The following is a 20,404-nucleotide window of genomic DNA, read 5'->3' on the forward strand; positions in this document are numbered from 1 at the left end:
TTGTGGTCATACAGGCGTAGGTTTGCACGTTTGTCGCAAATATATCGAAACTATCGACAAGTGCTGCATAGATTGTGGTGGTGGCTCGATATTTAATCGATTTCTGTCATTAATCTCCGATGCATAAATTGAGCTGTGCAGAGCAAATAAATAATTAACGCGTATATTGTATCATTATCTTTGCCCGCTGCAGTTTTAGTGCCCGGTCACAACAAGCCACTTGGATAACAACGAAAGTGCCTTTTACCCAAGCTATCAGCTCTTGCCGATGGCGACAGCGAGAAGTGTGCGAAACTAGCGAAAGGCATTTTATATATCGATATCGTCGGATTTGTTTAGCACTAGCACGGGGTAAATTTATGCCAATACGAGTGCAAATTTTTGTAGCTTGACAAATAATTAAACATTCTGTGCAGTATAATCTTTAGGCCGACAGCTAATTGGACACCAGACACTCGGGTCAGCAGTAACCATCCGCAATTTTCATTGCAGCACCAACGCCGTGAGCACATCCAGCTCCAGCGTATTGGACACCTCACACTCATTCCAAGCAATGAGTGCTGCAAAGAAATACAAGCCAATGGATACGACTGAACTGCACGACACCGAGAACATTGCATCCTGTCTAAAAAAGGGCGACAGCAGCAGCAACGCAATTACGACGACGAACCTTGGCCGTAGCGCCTTCGCCGCCCAAAATATGAATTCAGCAGCGTCCACAAACGGCGAAAGATTGCCAAACTTTTCGAAACTGGGTCCGCATCATGGCAGCGATATACGTTCAGCATCAACTACCTCAAATCTGCTTAACCGCATGGGCGCCATTCACAACACCAAGCCGGGTGATGTCAAAAAGATAGTTATTAAGAACTTTAAGGGTAAGCAGACAGCGATAACGATAACAACATTTATAACATTTGCATACGCTTTAGCTAAACCCACACTGCCCGATAACTATTCTGAGGACACTTATGTGAAACTGGAGGAGGCCGTTATCGCCATACAACTATCCAAGCCCATCAAATATTCACTGGAGGAACTCTACCAGGCCGTTGTAAATATGTGCAGTCATAAAATGGATGCACAATTGTATGTCAAACTAATGGAACTAACCGAGCAGCACGTCAAACGTAACATCAAGCTTAAGGAACTAACTGGCGGCAGCATGGACAAACTAGTAAGTGCTCCGAACTAATAAATATATTATAATATTCTATACTATATAATATCCGGCTTAACCTGGACTCAAATTTAAATTATTTCTACTATAAACAAGTTTCCAACCTTTAGAAGAAAATTCAATTGTCGTCCGAGTATCCTAGTACTCCCGTTTGTTATCTTTCCGACTTCATTGACATACGTATAATTATTAAATATGTATATTATTTGTCTTTCGAACAAGTTTCACCTATTTTCCGATTTCAATATATGAAGCTTTGTGTGAGTTGGTTGTATATTAATTAAAATTCTCTTCAGGTCTTGCTGGAAAAAATCAACAATTGGTGGCTATCGTTTTGCCAGCAAATGATAATGATACGTAGCATATTTCTATATATGGATCGCACCTATGTGCTACAAAATTCGTCCATACACTCTATATGGGACATGGGGCTGGACCTCTTTCGCATACACTTTGCCCAGAACAGTCTCGTACAGAAACGCACCGTAGACGGCCTGTTGACACTGATTGAAAAGGAGCGTCAGGGCTCCACAGTGGATCGTGGACTGCTCAAGAGTTTGGTGCGTATGCTGTGTGATCTGCAGATATATAGCAGTGCGTTTGAGGAGAAGTTCCTTGATGCGACCAACCAACTGTACAAGGCTGAGAGTCAACGAAAAATGCAGGAGTTGGAAGTCCCCGAGTACTTACAGCATGTGAGCAAACGTCTGGCGGAGGAGAATGAGCGTCTGTTGCACTATCTAGACTCCAGCACAAAGTAAACAATATTAAATATTCTTATATATATATATATTTTTGGAAACTAATCGATATAATCCTTGTGCAGACATCCTTTAATATACAATGTGGAAAAGGAACTGCTTGCCGAACACTTAACAACAATTCTGCAAAAGGGCCTTGACTCCCTGCTAGAGGACAACAGACTGAACGATCTAACCCTTTTGTATGGCCTACTTAGTCGTGTCAAAAACGGCACATCCGAGCTTTGCGGCAATTTTAATGGTTACATCAAGGCAAGAGACACTCGTAACATTTGTTCTATTCGTTTATTTAACATTCTTGTGCACGTTCTTATAGAAAAAGGGACGCACTATTGTCATTGATCCCGAGAAGGATAAAAGTATGGTACAAGATCTGCTGGACTTTAAAGACAAAATGGATGTAATTGTGCGCAATTGCTTTGAACACAATGAGAAATTCACGAATTCGTTGCGCGAGGCCTTCGAATTCTTCATCAATCAGCGCGCAAACAAGCCCGCGGAGCTCATTGGTATATTGTCTTGTTGTATATAAATAGACAGAGGATGCTGTAATATGTATTTATATTCAATAGCAAAATATGTGGATATGAAATTGCGTTCAGGCAACAAGGGTACCACCGATGAGGAGCTGGAAAAGACCTTGGATAAGATCATGGTTCTGTTTCGTTTTATACATGGCAAGGACGTCTTTGAAGCATTCTACAAAAAGGTTAAATAATATATTCATAATTATATTCATAATTATGCATTGAATAAAATGATGTAATTTTTGCAGGATTTGGCCAAGCGCTTGCTGGTCGGAAAATCTGCTTCAGTGGACTCTGAGAAGAGTATGCTGTCGAAATTGAAACAGGAATGCGGCGGCGGTTTTACATCCAAGCTGGAGGGCATGTTCAAGGACATGGAATTGAGTCGTGATGTCAATTTAGCTTTTCGCGGTCATACGCTTAGCAATGATCGTGATGTAACCAATCTGGACTTAACCGTCAGCATACTAACTATGGGCTACTGGCCAACGTACGCGCCCACTGAGGTCACAATGCCGCCGCAATTTATCAATCCCCAGCAGATATTCAACAAGTTCTATCTGGAAAAGCACAGTGGGAGAAAACTACAATGGCAGCCAACACTGGGCAATTGCGTGTTGCGTGCACACTTTGATGCGGTAGGTTAACTATTTGTATTACTATAAAAAGCCACATTTTCATATGTTTCTCCCTTTCGCACTTTGCTCAGGGTCCCAAAGAGCTGATGGTGTCGCTGTTTCAAGCGTTGGTGCTGCTGTTGTTTAATGATAAACCAACGCTGAGCTATGAGGAGATATTGGCTGCCACCAGCATTGAGGATGGTGAGTTGCGACGCACACTGCAATCGCTGGCCTGTGGACGTGCGCGTGTCATTACCAAAACGCCCAAGGGTCGCGAAATTGAGGATCGGGATCAGTTTGATTTCAATAATGAGTTCATCAACAAATTGTTCCGCATCAAAATCAATCAAATACAAATGAAGGAAACGGTTAGTAGATGACAATCAACAATCTTAATATACCACTAAATGCACAATTTTGTTATAGAATGAGGAGCAAAAGGCGACGGAGGAGCGCGTTTTTCAGGATCGTCAGTATCAGATTGATGCGGCCATCGTTCGCATTATGAAAATGCGTAAAACACTGAGCCACAATTTGCTCATCACCGAATTGTTCAACCAGCTAACGTTTCCCGTTAAGGTGCGTACTATAAGCCAACTATTTGATTATTTTTTCTCACAGATATTTATATTATCTTGTAGCCTGCTGATCTGAAAAAGCGCATCGAGTCACTGATTGATCGTGATTATATGGAGCGGGACAAGGATAATCAAAATCAATACAACTATGTGGCATAAGTACGCGGAAATTCAGTCTTTTTATTTTGGCCAACTAACACAAAAAACAGAACGATTGTAGTTTTTCCCCCCTTTTTTTATTTCTTTTATCCACAACATACCATCAAATACTAAACAACTCCAACGAAATGCATTTGGTATCTGCATGCGGCAAGCGTATTGAGCAAATATCAATTACATATTGTAGTTGTAGTTGTTTACACACGATCCCACGAGGTTGAAAGTGGTGGCTAGTGTAGTTGCTGCAATTCGTTTTCTTTGTAAGTTACTGTATCATCTAATAAATTAGGCGTTTAATTTACAAAAGCTATGCGGCTTCAAACAGCAAAATTGTTGATACAATTGTGTTTCGCCTTGGAGATACATGAAGATCGTCGAGCCCAAAAATTTACAGCAATATTTCAAAAACAAAAAAATTGTAACTACCGAGAACAGAGTTTGTTTTTTTACTTTTGTTTATAGGGGTTTTAAATATTTTATTTTATGATGATGGTAGTAATTCTCCTTCGAAAAACAATATAAGAAACACTTGCAGGCTAATATTAATAGAATACTTAAATAAATGATAAACTAGTACACGTAATTCTGCATCTGTATGTAAAACGGATACGCATAATCTAAATCGTTTTTATTTATGATTTTTCGATAAATAAACAAAAATTACTTGTACACATACTTAATGCACTGTTTTGTGGTCTTTCACTGCTATTACTAAAGTACAGACATATATATATATATTAGTTGTTTTAATTAGTTGCAAATTGAAGTGGCTATAGTTACAAAATATATGCTTCCTAATCAACATTCATAAAAAGACGTAATATTTACAATTGCAATTACAAATAATTATATAAAGTAGGTTAATTATGATTATTGATATATGTATATATATATATATATAGATATATGTGTGTATGTACAAAAAGAAATTACATTTATAGGGGCGCAGCAGGGCACGTTTTTTGAAAACGTTATTCAACTGAACTCAGACGCAATTCACGAGGCTAATTGATATCACATTTTCCATCTCATTTTGCAAACAAAGCCTTTTTAAACATCAATTTGAAAGTTACAGCGGCTTTTAAAATCTTAATACAAAAATATGTAAATGTCTCAACACTTTGATTGCTTATCAAGTCTCGTTTTAGCTACAAAAAATTATTTAAAAAATACATGCTCTTACGCCTCGACGCTATTGACACTGTACTGGGAGCTGTCGTAATCGGAGACATTGTCCGAGCCATATCCTGCATAACCCGTTACCGAGGGCCTGGCGCTGGTTTCCGGGCGGGTTTTTAGTACATCGGGTATATAGGCGGGTGCAGGGCCCGCGATTTCCACAATACTTGGACGTCGCGTCGCCGCACAGCGTTTGATGGGCGACATAAAGATGAACAACGTCACGGTTATGGCCAAGGTGATGATGAGTATCAAAAAGCGTGCCATGCCACGATCGCCGCGGAAAACGCAGATCATCGCCATAACCAGAACCAATATCAAGACCGAGAACTTGGTCATGGTGACAGCCGTGGAATGTATTTTGCCACCTTTGCGTGATATCATATTGGATGGTCCATAAGCAAAGTACAGATTATAGCGATCCACCATATGCTTCAGGCTTATATAGATCATAGCAAAAGGCATTATCAATGGACAGAACACGCTGTACACGATGGATATGGTAAAGACGAGTGTGGTCCAGGCGTAGTGTGTGCCAAATGGGAACTCAATCAATATGGACTTACGTATATATGGCGTCTCCGCCTTTGAGGTGGCCTTCAGGAGTGCCCATATATAGACGATTAGCTCGGGGAAACGCAACAGCTCCAATGAGGTACCAATAAAGGCAGCGGTTATTATATAGTTGACATAGAACGAGCCACGATCCGGCAAGAAAATGCACTCCCAACGTCCAGTTTCGTTAGTTAGCCCCCATTCCAGGAGTGCCTGCGCCGAGGTTAAGCCCAATGAGGGCAATATAAGAATCATCAGCAGCAAATAGCCAAAGCACTTGGTCATTATCGAATAGTTCTGTTTGGAGCGGGTGTAATGACCCATCCATTTGTCCGATATAGAAACAATGACTGGCATCAGCGCCGACAGCGTCCACAGCATCAATGTGGGCAAGAACTCGGACACAAGTGGTGATATCTTGGTCTCCGTATCCTTGAGCCAGGGACGACTGTTCAGCAAATTGACCACCATCGCCGGTGTGGTGAGGAAGAAAAGTACAATGAAGAGCACCACGTTCACGCAAACGAATTTCAAATACCAATGGCTCTTGTTCACATTCAGATTCTCCCAGAAGATGTCATCGGGCGATGGTGCAAACATAACGTGCCACTGTCTGTATGTGCCGGGCGTAAAGTGGGTAACAATATTTTGGGCCTCTTGCACCGTGGAGACGGTCAGAAAAGCAATGTCCAATGGCTCATTCATGGTCGAAGCTCGCAAACGTGCCACATCCCCAGAGAGCTTGCGCTCCTCGCGTTGATAATACTCGAAGGCATTCTCCTTCTTGCACGAGCACATCTCCGGCTTGGCCATTAGCGTGTCCCGATCCCGATGGTGTTCACAATAAACACGCGCATCGTGCGCCCTTTCATATTCCGCGTTACGGACAAACAGGCGGGAAATGTTGTAGGCAATGCTGACGCTCTCGATGGTCACGTCCGGGAACAGCTCCTGCATATAATTGCGTATGACGGTCTTGTTGCGATCACTGCAAACAAAATCAAAGAATATATTCAACACATATAACTTTATAAGCAATAAAAGTCAAAACAACCTGATGGATATATTTGATATCATGATGGTGCGCGTAGCTGCCTTTTTGAACGCATTGCGACCCGAGGATCGTCGCATAACCAGCACCACCAGCGGTATATACAATATGGTAATGATCGTGTGCACCCACAGCCAGGACGAATTCGGCGACAAATTGGCCATTGTGGTGCGCCCAAATGCATTAACATCGTACGGCGTCTCCGTGGGTCCATTCAAGAAATTGATGGGCAAAATAATAGCCAGCGAAATGATGGTGACCACTGCCATGACAATCATTAAATGCTGCTGAAATGACAAGTAGTGCACCGCATCCGGGCCTGAGTGGAGCAGAATCGTTTGCTTGCGCAGCTTAAAGATGACTTTTATCCAACTGAAAATGCCCGGTTCGGTTTGTATGGGCGATAGCGGCGTGGAGTCCCCTTGCTGGGATTGATTTGAATCCACACTGGGCCTGGGTGTGGGATTCTCTTGCGTGGATGTGCCCGGTTGGGGTTCGACATAGCTGGCGGCACGCGAATAAAATATTTCCGTCCAACGCTTCTTGGTGCCATTGGCATTGACTAGCGCCAGGCGATAGTCGCTCGCCTGATGACGCAGCGTGGTAAACAGAAGGATGAGCAGCACCCAAAAGATCGTATTCAATATAAGAGTCTCGGGTATGCCATTGTAGGCGCTGGTAAAGATCGTGGTGCGATTGCCCACCACCAGACAGAACGAGTTGTTCTGGTAGCCATTATCGTGCACCGTAATATCATCCATTTTAAGGTAACCAAGCGCTCAGTTGTGTGAGTGAGAGCAAGTGAATCACTGAAAATATACACGAATAAGATTGAATGCAAAAGTTAATACTAGTTGATAAACATGGACACTTTTTTCCTGACACCAAGCAAAGCCGAAACGTGTGATACTCGTCTGTGTACTTTTCAAGGCTGATAAGAAACCAGCTGGGTACAAAAACATTAATGGGTGGCCATGCTGCATTGGTTTCTAATTGTTGGATGGGTATTATGACTATGTCATGAGATAAGACTGGGATTTCCCAAAAATGTTATTAAACTAATCAAATTCGTCGATTCAAAGTTCGATTGAAAACTAACACAAACTAAAATAGTTAAAGAAAACAGAATTCAAAGCTTTTGACATCTTATTTTCCTATTTATATTTATTTTATATTCATTGTGTTTTTATAATTTGTCCGGTTTTTAACATGTTTCCAAAGTAATTACAAAATACTACTATGGTTGAAACAATGCGACATGCATACCTAGGGCTCTGGGATCGACGATTACTTTCGAAAATCGAATTCAATCTTAAATTATTTACTGTAGTACATTTCTATTAATTTACTTTTTAAAATATATTAAGTCTATAGCAATGAGAGGGTATTGAAAAGTCGTCATTGAAACGTTATATCATATAGCTGCCGGTCGAAAATTAGGTTCTTGTACGAAAAGCTTTTTTTCAAGATATCTTAAATCTTCTCGTCATTAACTAATTTCCCTGTGCCTCGTCAGTCTGCAAGCGTATTAAATCTTCGGCGTGCCTTCTTTCTATTTTTTCAGCTGCTTAGAGAAAAGTAAACCCACAGCAGTTCGAATCAAATTGATTTCAATGCGGGACCACAATTGCTTAACAAGTGGAGCGACTCTGTCTGAGATTTATCTTAATGGGTCGCCGGCGGTCTAAACCAAACAAAGTCCACGCGAATAGTGTAACGCCTGCACACACACACACACACACACACACACACACACACACACACACGCACAGAAAACGTTATCGAGCTACATATGTATGTATGTATGCTTATTAGACGAAGTTTTGTAGGCGGCAATTCTAGAAAAACCACAAGAGAAGTATTTATTAACCATATTCCACATTATATTATTTGGTATTGATTAACGTTTGTAGTACGTTTTTACTGATTTAGCGGAAGCAAATAAATAAATCAATTTCCACTTATCTAAATGTGAAGTGTGAGATAAGTGTGCCCATACAGACAACATGATGACATGCATCTATTCGTACAATGGCCAATGCGTACATATGTATGTATGTAAATACTATGCATATGTATAAAACATATACATATATACACATATGATTTATATGGTTGCAACAATCGCTTTCTTTTGTAGTTTGCAAAACTAAACGCGACCTACACACACACAACATGTATTTGGCATGCATTATTAACGTTCAAATGTATTTTTATATACAAGATAATTGGGGTTTCTTTTTTCACTATGGAGTTGAGCGTGTTTTTGTGTTTTTGCTACTTTTCGTTGTTTGTGTTGGGCCCGGGGGGTGAGGCGCGGAGTGGTTGGCAGTCAATATATCGCGTCACTGCCACCTTTTCATTTCTATTCGTATCTTTCCTTTAAAACTATGAATCATCAAACACTTCAACCTGATTTTTTCACTCTTGAAGGAATTACCATTAAATTGAGAAAACACATTTACTTTAATTATGTGTTACGCCTAAGTTTAACCAGCAATCTGCACTCTTATATACCATATACTAATTTGCTTGTTGTTCGCCCCAATTATTTTGTTTTTTTTTTGCCCGACACTACGCAATAATATTTGCCACGTTTGCACTGCGTTTTGCGTACCTTTCAGCTTTATTTTATTTGTTGATTGCAAATTATTTATTGCATTTAATATAACTTTCTTGTTTGTTTCTACGTTACGCTCGTTTGCTCGGACAACTGTTAACTAACATTTCGCTAATGTGTTGTTAACAGTAAAAGCCAATATATTGCTGGAAATTTTATTATTATTAAATTTGCAAGTTAAAATTTTGAAAAATATTAAAAAAAAAAACAAATGCAATTCAGTGCGAAATTGCGACCACAACACACACATATTAAAGCGTCTTACTTAAAAATGGAAAATACAGGTGTAAATTTTAAATTGAACAGCTGTTAGCAAATAGATAACATGGCACTGTATAATAACTGAACTCTAACAGTGGAATAATTTAGTGATGTCATCTTCATTTGAACTTGAATTACTATGCAGCCCTGAGCCATAACAAGTTTTGCAAGTATATGTCGAATGTTTGCCATATATAAATCTTTTTATTTTAACATATAATGTAATTTTAGAGACTTTGCACTCCTAGAATTCATTCACGGCCATAATGTCACCATGCGCAACTGCTCATTGATATCGATAGTTATTAGACGCGACTTGAATCGATTATTGAGGCTATGCGGTTATCGAAAAAATCCCATCGACGCCGTAATAACAATAACAAGCCGTATTAACATTATTTTTTACCTACTGCAGATGTGTCAAATTTAGTTTTATAGTAATTATTGTATCAGAGTTGTTTATTTTAATATTTACACAGCTGCTTAAAATACATTAAAAGTGCTCTGCACGTTCTTCGCAAAATCATCAATTGATATATACAAAAAATGCCAAGCCAAGCTCCAGGCGCAGCGTTGACTTTCAAAATTAAGCTATTGTCCGGTAACAATGTGGTGCTGGTCGATTGTGTGGGATTCGAAAGTGAGCTTTTTATGCCGCAAATTATCAAGGGACGGATTACGTTTCAGAACATAATACCCAATCATCGTTGCTGCGATGCTGCCGCTGCCAATGTACAAACGGGCCAGTTAATACTGCCCGCTTCTAAATTGGGCGACGTTAGAGTCGTAGCTGGCGCTGGCACACCACAGAGATTCAACTATGAGCAGCACATTGCAAACATATCCGGACCATTGGCCAGGAGCACGCCATCCAGTGGCACGTCCGTAAGGGCTGTCATAAGGGCTGACAAAGAGAATTTTTCACTGCTTCTGACGCCGGAGCAAGCTCGTTGCAAACCCGTGCGGAAGTCTGCTTCACCCATACCCGTTAGTATTGATTCTATTTTGCCGTTCCTGGAGTCGTCTTCTGCCGCTTCCACGGTGGCTAACTCCTCGCTGCCTGTCGTTACCGAATCAGCGCCGCGACCAACATCCGCATCCAGTTTGGCTCTTTCGACAAAGACTGGAGACACGGCTATATGTAATTTTATGCATAAGGCGCCGCCTGTGCGTACCTATGCGCGCCGCAAGCCCAACACCACCACCCAGCCGAAGGGCCCAATATCGTGGTCACCGCTGCAGAAGAAGAAAAAGTTGGCAAAAGTATCATCAACAAAACCGCCGAGTCCCAGCATGAAACTTGAGGTGCGTCATCGAAAGCTGATTGTGGATCAGAAAAAATCGCTAGCTGCGAGCGACACACATAAGGTTACGGCCGTGCCCATTACGAAAACGAAAATACGACGCAAACAGGTGACGGGCAAAACGCGTCAGCAATTCGAGGCCCTTAAGGGCACCGCTTTTGACATGCTCACCTCGCCGGGACATAGTCACGTCTCTATAGAGCTAAGCAAGCAATTTAAGGATGCCTGTGTGGAGAAATATTCTGAAACATTGCCCAGCTATGCGGAGCTATCTGGCACAGCGCCATTGGAGCACGATCGTCAGGTCAAATCTTTAATAGCGAAGGAAAAGCGTTTAGAAAAGCAAATGTCCAAATCGGAGCAAGCGCGATTAGTAAAAAGAAAAAGAATTTGACAGCTCTAGATTGCACTAAATGCCGTATTGTTAAACAAATTTTCTTCGATTATAAAAGGGGAAAATATTATATTCTAAAGAGCATAAATTATTTCTCATTTATATACTTATATATATAAAACATAGTCAATTGTCAGAGTACAAATTCGAGGAATGGCCAACGGGCAGCAGTATCTAGCATTCTACGTTTCTATTGTTATATACTACTAGAAATTAATAATTTAAGAATTCTACACTAGTATTTAAAAATAGAGTTAATAGATTGATTTACAAAAAAAAAAAAAAACAAAAAGGAACACATTCTTGCTAACATATATACATGTACATATCTACTTAAACTAATGATCGGCTTAACTGTTAACTAATATTTAGCGTAATTGATGATTTTTGGTTCTTTGTACGTCAACAAACTATTTGCTAGGAGCTGCGGCAGCGGAAGCAGGCCTTAAAACCACGCTTTATAGCGCGCATATTATGAATGACTTGTTCCTAAGAGAAGAACAGACAGTCTATATGAATTCATTATACACATATCTTCTGATACTTACCTGCATTAAATTGAAACACATGGCAATTAGGGCCATTCCCAGCAGCAGATAAACCGCACATAAAATGAAGCTCACCTCGACCTTGTCTTTATCGGCGGTTATCTGGCGAAAAATAAAGATAAATCTTCTGAGTGCCAAAGATTATATATATACATATATAGTAGGGAGCATAGTAAAGCTCGTAATTTCAAGCTCTGAAACTGCCGAACTTGTGTAGGATATATTGAAAAATAAAAAAGTTTTTAATACAAAAACTATATTTTGCATCGATTTGCAAATGGATATAAAATGTTCTACCCTCTATCAAAAGGCAGACTAAATAAAAGCCTTACCACACGATCACCCGGCACCAGGTCACCGAATCCAATGCTGCTCAATGAGATGAAACAGAAATAGCTGCCATCCAGATAGTTCCAATCCTCCCAGCGTCCAAAGAGTATGGCACCCGATAATATATAACTGTACAAAAATTGATCAATATGTATAATGCCAAATGGAAACGTCCCTTACCTGACCATCACAAATACACAGACAGTTAGGGGCACCGTTATTTCATCGGTGCTGCCGCGTATCTCACGTTCGATATCGGAATCTGATTCGGAAAAGGGCACATCCAGCACACTGGAGGTTTGAACAGAGCTCTTGGTGTAGTCACTGCTGCCGCTGCTGCTGCTGCTGTTCGTGGTGCTCTTGCTAGTGCTGGAGTAGCTGGTGCTGCTGCTGCCGCGCGCGCTCTCCATGTTGTGCAGCTGCAGCTGTGCAGAGATTAAAGGTTTTATTAAAAATGCTAATAAATGAACTAAGTACACTTACCGCTCGAGCTAGTTGTCGCAATTTGCGACGCTCGCGTATTATGCGCCGCTTGGCCACGCCCGGACAAATACGACACAGACAGACCTTTGAGTAGATCCATTTAAAGGATTTGGCCAGCACATCGCCTGTGTATATTAAAGATAATAAAGTGATTTAAATTACTTAGATAAAAATACATAATCTTGAATTCAACTATAACTTAATCTTATCCAAAATTTAGCTAAAGTCATTGTTTCTTCAATGTATGAATATGTACATATGTATTTTCTTATATGAAATGCAGAGCAAGTTTAAATGTTGCCCTTCTATGCGATTCTCACGAATTCAAATAGGCATTTCTACACTACACTGTCTGTAGACAGAATCTAGTCTGTGTTCCTATGTGAGTATTACAGGTGTGTTTGCTTCTATCTGATTGTATATACGTATATACATAGCTCTTATATTCATACCTATGTTGGACAGGTAGAGCAGAAAGAGCGGCATGCCAATAATGGCATAGAGAATGGTCACCAGCTTGCCCCAATCGGAACTGGGCGTTATATTGCCATAGCCAATGGTCGTGATGACAGTCAGCGAGTAGAGAAATGCGCCCGAAAAGCTCCACTGATGATCCACATCGGGGCCCAGCAGCTGTTTCCTAACCACAGCGCGCTGATAGTCCAGCAGCACATCATTAACACTGAAAGAAAAACAAAGGTCAATTGAGACTATTTATCAAACACACTAACTCCTCTATCATACCGTTTTCTGTAGATCTGTCGATCGTAGAAACTAATATTCTCCGCCGTGAGCTCCCAGATGCGAGTGAGACAATCGCCGCTCGCGTTGCGCTCGATGAAGCGATACGGTTTATCTGTCTTGAGTTTATCGTATTCGAAAATTTCAATTGCCTGAAAGATGAAGGCGCCGCCAATTGTATAAAATGTGACTAGGAGTATGATGCCAACATTGCTGAACATAAACGCCGTAAAGTGACGGCAATGTTCCTTGAACCGCTCGAATGCCGGCTTCTCTCTGCGCCGAAAGGAGCTGCGCCGCGAAGACATGACTCGACCACATCCAATCTGACCACACTGCCTCGATTAGCGGCTCGTTGGGATCTCTCGAGTACGGCTGAGAACGGCTTTGGTCTGGACATGCTTCGATTTGGTTGGCCTGCCCATCGATTTGGATTGGCGTCGGTTGCTCAAACAACTGTGTGAAAAGTAAACATTTCGATTATTTTGAGCATTGTGCAAGGACTTCCTGCAGACGCAATTAAAACAAAGTGCCAAAAATAAACAAAAGCATCTCTCTAAAGACTCTATATTATCTATAAATCGTTGAGCCGTCAGTTAACATTTATTTACGCGAGTCTATTATTTTATTTGTTGCGAGGGAATCTCCAGCACAGTGTGCTAGACATGTTTATGGCAGCAACATTGTATTTTAATTAATCTCTCTATAGAGAGTACGATCTGTCTAATACTCTATATTCTGAATGTATTATAAACTTTGACTAAGTTTCAATTCTTAAAGTTCTTTAAATATGATAGTTTATAAAAGAGAATTATTTGTGCCTGAAAACTAAATTATTTTCTTAGCATATTTATATATCCAAATCATATGCATGCCATTTTTCTATTTGAATTTTGCCGACAAACATCCGTTTCAACAAATCATTTAAATTCAAAACTATATTCTAAAAAAAATATATATATATTTATCAATTAATTCTGTTGGAGGCATACTTTTCGAATTATTACTCTTTTTATCACATTTCGAGTTTATATCAATTTATTAAGTTCCTTCACAAAAATAAGTCCCACGGAGCACAACTCATTTTAATTATAAATTATAAGTTATAATAATTCTGGCGCTGTGACATTTTAATGTTATTTTCCAACATATTAATTTAAATATTTATCTAGGGATTTGAATGGTCTTATAGACGAACTACATGAATATGAATTATTTCATTTGGGGCTCTGCACGTTTGGCAACTGGTCCGTGGAGCGTCTCGGGGATTGGCCATGAGAAGCGTCTGTGGGTGGCATTTGGGGGATTGCTCTGATTATGACACTTGTCGCCTAGTTTCTCGTACCGACAGCATCAAATTAAACACTTCCCAGCCATAACGATGCGATATTGTCTGTGGTGCTGCGGCTGTGCCCAAGATTTTGCCAAATTTTCATTCTTTCGTTTATGTTTTTCATTATACCCTGTACCCGTTGAGAAAGTGTACAATTAAGCTGTTCATATTCTCGTAACAGGCAGAAGAAGTCGTCTTTATTTATATAAAATATTTAAACTATTAATCAACATCATCATTCGGGTCTCTAAAAGTATACACCCAAATTTATTAGAGATATATATTTGCTATCATATATTTGTGACTAAAGTCTTCGAAATCGCCCTAAAAAACTTGACGTGATGTACATCCAGGATTTTGTGTAAGTAAATATTTTTTTATAAAAAATTAACTCATCAAGAAAAAGAGGAAGTAAGGGTAAGTTGGACAGCTACGCCTCTAACGTTCTCGCTCTTTCATTAAATCGGTTTCTTGCTCCTTCTCCTAAATACCGCCTTTATATGCGATTTTCATAAATTTAAGTAACGTTCCAGATTTTGAGTTTTGAGGTGTACATGGTTACAGGGTATCGCCTCGTCGGACACACTCTCTCTGGTACCACTCTTGTTTCATTTGGTGGGTGTAAAATATGTTGAAGCTTATTTTTATAAACTTCTGCCACAGGCAACAGTCATTTGTCTAATTTGTGGTCTTTTTTTTTGCTCTGCCAAAATTAAGGAAATGTGTGGCCAAGAGAGAAAGAGAAAGAGAGAGAGAGAGAGAGAGAGAGAGAGAGCGGTATCTGTCTATTCTTAATTCATAAGCCGCAAAGCGCCGCCACAGTGGGAACATCTAATTTATAGATCTGGTCAAACCCCAAAGAAACCAGCCAAACATAGATAAGCACTTTGTATTTACAGTTGTTGCGGCCGGGGTTGGCTCATAAATTTAATTCAATTTGCAATTGATGTCTGCAGTATTTACAAGCACAAACAAGCTAAACACACATACATAGATAATTAAAAACCAAACAAATCTGCGCCAAAAGCAAAACAAAAACAAAAAACGAATGTTTTTTTTTTTAAGGGAAGGAGAGAATGAAAATTACGAGCAATAAGCCAAATAGAAAACAACACAAGCACATTAAAGCAATAATTAAAATGTGGGAAGGTAACCGAAAAAAAACACACACACAAAGGAAATAAATATTAAAAATAAAACACTATGTCAGCTTTATGTTTTTTAGTTTTAACTCAATTAAGAAATCGTAAAAAAGAAAGAGGAATTACATGCGAGTTCCTGGAAATTGTAGCAGTAAAAATGCGAATCTCGAGAAGTTTAAAAGTTGTTGGCTATTAAAATACAATTAACTCTTAATGGGCCTTTATGTCGGAATTTCATTAACCTAAAGCCTCGAGGGTGTTGCGAACTAATAATAATAGGCTTTAGCATTAAAAAATAAACAAAATGCTAATTGACCTCAAAAACGAAAAGCAAAAATTTCGAATAATTAAGGCGGAATAAATAACATTAGGAAAAAAAAGAAGATCAAAAGACAACAACTAAAAAGGAAAAATGAAAGGGAACTGTGCTCGATGATTTGTGCGAATACGCATTCATATTGTGTATTATGTATATACATATGTATGTAGTTTCTTTCTGGGAAGTGGCTGGCTCTTTTAACTTTTGCCTGGCCAAATTAGATGCTTTTTAATTAAAATTTGAATTGGCCCATAAATGCCGAATTTGTTTATCGCCGAGCAACGCCCCCTAAATTGTTATTTATGCTGCTGCAGGATTCCACAAAAAAAAAAAAAGAAAATCCAATTATTGATACAAACAAAGCACAGACATTGAGTTACTCTTCGCAACGCACTTGCATAATTAATTTTTTCATAATGTACATAATTACCCACGTCAAAAGAATATACATACAACAAAAATATTATAGACAGGCAGCGAATGTTAAGTGCCAACAGCTACACGAGAAAATATTTTAAAATTTAACACAAGAAAAAAAAAACTAAAAGAAATGTTTGAATGCAAATGAAAACACACGAAAAAATGCTAAGCGCAATTTGCGGTAAAATGGATTCGGATTGTGTTTGAGTGTGTGTGTGTGTGTGTTTTGTGTGTGTGTGCAAAGCAAATGACATGGATAATAATAAATTACAGTGGAATATGTACTTGGCTACCAAATGTTGTATATTCCTTTTGACAGACATTGATGTGGACCCAACAAAAAAAACTAATTTTCGTGCATTGACCGGCGCATAGAGTTGCCTTAACGAATTTATGCAAATTGTACATTCATACACAGATTTATCTTGTTTATTGTTCTTAATTGTATTCACATAAATGGAAAACATATTTATCATTGGTAATCGATAACTATCAACGGTCACTGGAATATGTTTATTGATTCTGTATGTTGTTGCTGTCGGCTATGTTTATATATATGTTGTGCGTTTGTGTGTGTGTGTGTTGTTATTGCTGTTTTCTGTTATTTCTCTGCCAGATGCCATTCACGACACGCCGGGCGTGACGTCACTAATGCGTTGTCGTCACTGCAGCATTGTTGCGTTTCGTTGTGGTTCGTTTCGTTTTGATTCTATTTCGCAGCTGATTTCCATGCACATCTATTTTAAACCACATACATGTGTAGATACACGCATGTTATTTTATCACTAGCTCAATTTAAAAATATGCATGTTGCTCTATTTATTTATTGGCACCTGTAGCACGCACTGTGCTCCATACCGAATTTTTATTTTTAAACGTACATTACTTAATTCCACTTCACTAGGCGCTGCCGTATTTAATGCCGATTCTGCCGCATTTGGAGATTGTGCGCGCGCTGCTACTAACCGAAACCGAAACGTTCGCCACAACGTTCTACTAGTCACTGGGGGCTATATATTTATAGACAACGAATACAAATGCTAATTTTGACGCTTCACCTGTGACGTCGAAATTGGCCCAGCGATCATCTCAGCAGAGCAAATTAGGAGAGAGTGCAACAGCTAGTGAGCGTATAAGAGCCACACAAATTGCGACTCTGCGCATTCGCATACGTTACCGTTAAGTGGGCAATAGTACTCGATGCTTATTGCACAGTTGAAAATGCAATTAACATGGCGTTATAAATTATTATGAATTTAAGAAGTTTTTATTTGCTTGCATAGTATATCTTTGATTTGAACAAATAAATGTAGATTAAGGAAAGTATATATGAAATACGCTATTTATATTCATCTAATTGATCTTGGAGCGTAGTCCTTGACTCATGAGCGGCTTTACATCCTTCGGCTCGCGGCCACGCGTCTCGGGTAGATAACGCCAGGTAAGTATCAGGCAAGATATGCAAACGCACATGCACGGCATAAAGGCAAAGGAGCTCCAGACGCTTTGCAGCAAAGGGAAGCACATGCCAATAAGAAAGTTGCCAATCCACGAAAACAGGCTGCCCATGGACATGGCCACAGACCGGGGTGCATCCTCCAGGAGCTCTGCAAGCAAATGGCACTGATTACCAGAAACAGCTCGAAAATTGAAAACATACCTGAGCCTATAAAGTAGGCAATGGGTCCGAGACCTAGTTGAAAGCCCAGTATAAAGGATAAGATGAACACGATGCTCACATAGCGCAGAGCCATTCCCTCTGAACCAACCAGGTAGTACAAGGAAAAGGACATGCCTGTCAGAGACAGGCCGCAGAGAGCGCAGGAGCACATCAGCAGCGGACGTCGATTAAATTTGCGCAGCAGCAGCGGTCCAAGTAGCGAGGTGCAAAGATTGAACCCACCAAGGCCCAGATTCAACCACGTAGCCGAGTTGGTCGGGAAGCCTGCACTGGTAAGTATGGACAGCGAATAGAAGAAGATCTGTAATACAAGATTAACATTCAATTGCAGAAGCTGAGTCAGTGGCGATATTCCAAAACCTACAGCATTGATGCCGCTCAGCTGCTGTGTGGCTTGGAATACGCAGACCAGCAGCAGCGGCAGGAACAGCTCCTTGTCGCGCAGCACCTGGCACATGCTGCTGGACTTCTTATTGAAGGCAAGCGTCTGCTCCAGTCCATCGATTTCCTGCTGCACACTGGTTTGGTGGCTGCGCAGCTGACGCAATGCCCGTGCACTGCGAGCGACATCGCCTTTCACTAGATACAACCAGCGCGGACTCTCCGGGTAGCACAAGAGAGGCAGCAGGCAGATCAGCACCAGCAGCGCATAGAAACTCAATGCATATGGCCAGTTCTCCTCGTTGCCCAGCAGCTGAGGCATGCTGACGATCTGGGCGAGCAGTATGCCACCCGTGACGCCAATGCAGGTGAAGACGCCAACGCTGCCGCTGAGAGTAGGCGGCGCCAGCTCCAGTAAATACATTGGCTGAGCGGTAAAGATCAAAGCCGAGGCAATGCCGCCAAAGAAGCGGGCAGTCATAAGCATCTCGATGGATTTGGCTGCACGACACCACGTGAAGAGCACGCCGCAAATCATTAGGATCACGCTGCTAATTACCAGTGAGCCCTTGCTGGTAGAGATGTGTAAGAAACTGGTTGATCACCGGATATTATTGAACTGAAGCGACTCACCGTCCGTATTTGTTGCTGCACCAGGCACTGAAGCAGGATCCGCAAATGCCGCCAATCAAATAGATGGACACAATGCATGTCCACAACAAATTCAGCTGATTCTCATTGCTGTTCGTATCGTATTCGGTGGAAAGCACATTGGCGCACCAGCTCTTGATCAGCTTAGCGGGCGCGTTGAGCACACCTAAGAAATAACCCACCGGCACCGTGGTGCCCAAGGTGGTTGTCAGGCAGATTAGGAACAGCAACCAGGTCCAGCCCTCGCCTGCATCATTGACGTGCTGCAAATAATGCAAACAGATTTTACATATGCAAAACAAAAGATTTAAGACACAAACTCAGGCCAGGCAGAGCCTGTGATGTGGCTTCACTGGAATACCCCCAAATACCATAATAACAACCATATTCCGTTTCCTCTACACCCGTTGCTTTGTCTAACGATGCTGTGCTCGAACTGAGTCATAGATTGCCACAGACTACACACCTGAACGCCCAATCTCAAATTAAAGAGTCGTCAGTGAAACGACGAGCAACCCATCACAGTCTCTGCTAAATGCTTGATTTCACTTTATACCCTTTAAAACTGGCTAAGTAAAAGGGTGTAATGGTATTGTGTGTGACTACGTTACATTAGACGGCATCTCCGAAACCAATAAGGTGAATATAAGCAGGTTCAGTATCAACTTTTAGATTGGTGTAAGCAACAACAAATAATAACTATGACAAGTAATGCCCATAAATTTCAAATTAGAAACAATATTTCTAGTGTGGGTTTTTCCCCTCCAAAAACCATAGCCGCAGCTTTTTGATGCTAAACTGTGTTGCCAGTTTCAGCTATTTTTTAACTATATTTGGCCATTTTCAGTGGACGAAAACAGTTGAAATTTTAAACTGTGTTAGCTGCTTTGACAGTTTATTGCCAAGTTGCGCTTAGAAAGCTTTTTCAGCTTGAGGCTATTTTAGCAAATGTTTCAGCTACTTTAATGAGGTAACATTTGGCAACACTGGCTGAGATCATATTTTATTTTTAGCATTACAAGCTCTTAAAGTTGTGAAAGCGCAAGTCTTAATTTTGCTGTTTCACGTTATTTATCTCAGCATTTATGCATATATATTGAACGACTCTGAATATATGTAGGTTCTCTTATATTTTACCTTTTTTTTGTAAACAAAAAAAGCTCATTTCAAGAATCAAAGAACTTCG

General features: G+C 40.3%; 5 protein-coding genes across 8 annotated transcripts; 2 read left to right on the forward strand and 3 right to left on the reverse strand.

Annotated features, from left to right (window-relative positions):
- Window positions 1–93: 93 nt before the first annotated feature.
- Window positions 94–4,155, forward strand: Cul4 (cullin 4). The gene is made up of 11 exons (XM_064686999.1): window positions 94–351; window positions 417–878; window positions 933–1,177; window positions 1,477–1,937; window positions 2,007–2,193; window positions 2,258–2,450; window positions 2,514–2,650; window positions 2,717–3,106; window positions 3,178–3,456; window positions 3,515–3,667; window positions 3,730–4,155. The coding sequence occupies exons 2-11, from the start codon at window positions 554–556 to the stop codon at window positions 3,823–3,825; spliced, it is 2,466 nt and encodes an 821-aa protein (XP_064543069.1). The 5' UTR covers window positions 94–351; window positions 417–553; the 3' UTR covers window positions 3,826–4,155.
- Window positions 4,156–4,654: 499 nt separating this feature from the next.
- Tmem63 (transmembrane protein 63) lies at window positions 4,655–9,375 on the reverse strand. The gene is made up of 3 exons (XM_064687000.1): window positions 9,228–9,375; window positions 6,614–7,419; window positions 4,655–6,547 (listed from the first exon to the last, which is right to left on the reverse strand). Exons 2-3 carry the CDS (start codon window positions 7,369–7,371, stop codon window positions 5,005–5,007), a joined length of 2,301 nt encoding a protein of 766 aa, XP_064543070.1. The 5' UTR covers window positions 7,372–7,419; window positions 9,228–9,375; the 3' UTR covers window positions 4,655–5,004.
- Window positions 9,376–9,892: 517 nt separating this feature from the next.
- Window positions 9,893–11,277, forward strand: uno (univalents only). The gene has a single exon (XM_064687005.1). The coding sequence runs from the start codon at window positions 10,038–10,040 to the stop codon at window positions 11,187–11,189; it is 1,152 nt and encodes a 383-aa protein (XP_064543075.1). The 5' UTR covers window positions 9,893–10,037; the 3' UTR covers window positions 11,190–11,277.
- Window positions 11,239–17,535, reverse strand: sand (sandman). Of its 2 annotated transcripts, none has more exons than XM_064687003.1 (8): window positions 17,387–17,535; window positions 13,295–13,747; window positions 13,003–13,232; window positions 12,551–12,675; window positions 12,248–12,492; window positions 12,070–12,196; window positions 11,738–11,839; window positions 11,239–11,678 (listed from the first exon to the last, which is right to left on the reverse strand). In XM_064687003.1, exons 2-8 carry the CDS (start codon window positions 13,597–13,599, stop codon window positions 11,607–11,609), a joined length of 1,206 nt encoding a protein of 401 aa, XP_064543073.1. In that variant the 5' UTR covers window positions 13,600–13,747; window positions 17,387–17,535; the 3' UTR covers window positions 11,239–11,606. The 2 variants fall into 2 exon arrangements, with proteins under 2 accessions (XP_064543073.1, XP_064543074.1); XM_064687004.1 differs by lacking the exon at window positions 17,387–17,535 and adding an exon at window positions 16,539–16,654.
- A 261-nt stretch (window positions 17,536–17,796) lies between these two features.
- On the reverse strand, window positions 17,797–19,942 carry LOC135431633 (solute carrier family 2, facilitated glucose transporter member 7-like). 3 transcript variants are annotated; one of them, XM_064686859.1, is made up of 6 exons: window positions 19,830–19,912; window positions 19,590–19,775; window positions 19,201–19,481; window positions 18,551–19,139; window positions 18,166–18,487; window positions 17,797–18,112 (listed from the first exon to the last, which is right to left on the reverse strand). In XM_064686859.1, exons 2-6 carry the CDS (start codon window positions 19,602–19,604, stop codon window positions 17,859–17,861), a joined length of 1,461 nt encoding a protein of 486 aa, XP_064542929.1. In that variant the 5' UTR covers window positions 19,605–19,775; window positions 19,830–19,912; the 3' UTR covers window positions 17,797–17,858. The 3 variants fall into 3 exon arrangements, with proteins under 3 accessions (XP_064542929.1, XP_064542931.1, XP_064542930.1); XM_064686861.1 differs by lacking the exon at window positions 19,590–19,775 and having other exon boundaries at window positions 19,830–19,942; XM_064686860.1 differs by lacking the exon at window positions 19,830–19,912 and having other exon boundaries at window positions 19,590–19,785.
- Between the last annotated feature and the right edge of the window lie 462 nt (window positions 19,943–20,404).

The sequence above is a fragment of the Drosophila montana genome, unplaced genomic scaffold (assembly GCF_035044405.1).
Source record: "Drosophila montana isolate Dmon_TW-CO22-7 unplaced genomic scaffold, ASM3504440v1 contig_3200_1, whole genome shotgun sequence".
Taxonomy (NCBI): Eukaryota; Metazoa; Arthropoda; class Insecta; order Diptera; family Drosophilidae; genus Drosophila; species Drosophila montana.

What these genes read in the sequence shown, in the direction of transcription:
- Cul4 (XM_064686999.1), top strand. Translation starts at nt 554, where the DNA reads ATGAGTGCTGCAAAGAAATACAAGCCAATGGATACGACTGAACTGCAC. An exon ending in CAAGCCCGCGGAGCTCATTG is followed by an intron (nt 2,451 to 2,513) that starts GTATATTGTCTT and finishes TATATTCAATAG; the next exon opens with CAAAATATGTGGATATGAAA. An exon ending in TGCGTGCACACTTTGATGCG is followed by an intron (nt 3,107 to 3,177) that starts GTAGGTTAACTA and finishes CACTTTGCTCAG; the next exon opens with GGTCCCAAAGAGCTGATGGT.
- uno (XM_064687005.1), top strand. Translation starts at nt 10,038, where the DNA reads ATGCCAAGCCAAGCTCCAGGCGCAGCGTTGACTTTCAAAATTAAGCTA.
- LOC135431633 (XM_064686859.1), bottom strand. An exon ending in TGCAGCAACAAATACGGACG is followed by an intron (nt 19,140 to 19,200) that starts GTGAGTCGCTTC and finishes CATCTCTACCAG; the next exon opens with CAAGGGCTCACTGGTAATTA. An exon ending in AGCTGAGCGGCATCAATGCT is followed by an intron (nt 18,488 to 18,550) that starts GTAGGTTTTGGA and finishes CTTGTATTACAG; the next exon opens with ATCTTCTTCTATTCGCTGTC.
- sand (XM_064687003.1), bottom strand. Translation starts at nt 13,599, where the DNA reads ATGTCTTCGCGGCGCAGCTCCTTTCGGCGCAGAGAGAAGCCGGCATTC. An exon ending in TGCGACAACTAGCTCGAGCG is followed by an intron (nt 12,493 to 12,550) that starts GTAAGTGTACTT and finishes ATCTCTGCACAG; the next exon opens with CTGCAGCTGCACAACATGGA. An exon ending in TGTGTTTCAATTTAATGCAG is followed by an intron (nt 11,679 to 11,737) that starts GTAAGTATCAGA and finishes TTCTTCTCTTAG; the next exon opens with GAACAAGTCATTCATAATAT.
- Tmem63 (XM_064687000.1), bottom strand. Translation starts at nt 7,371, where the DNA reads ATGGATGATATTACGGTGCACGATAATGGCTACCAGAACAACTCGTTC. An exon ending in ATATCAAATATATCCATCAG is followed by an intron (nt 6,548 to 6,613) that starts GTTGTTTTGACT and finishes TTTTGTTTGCAG; the next exon opens with TGATCGCAACAAGACCGTCA.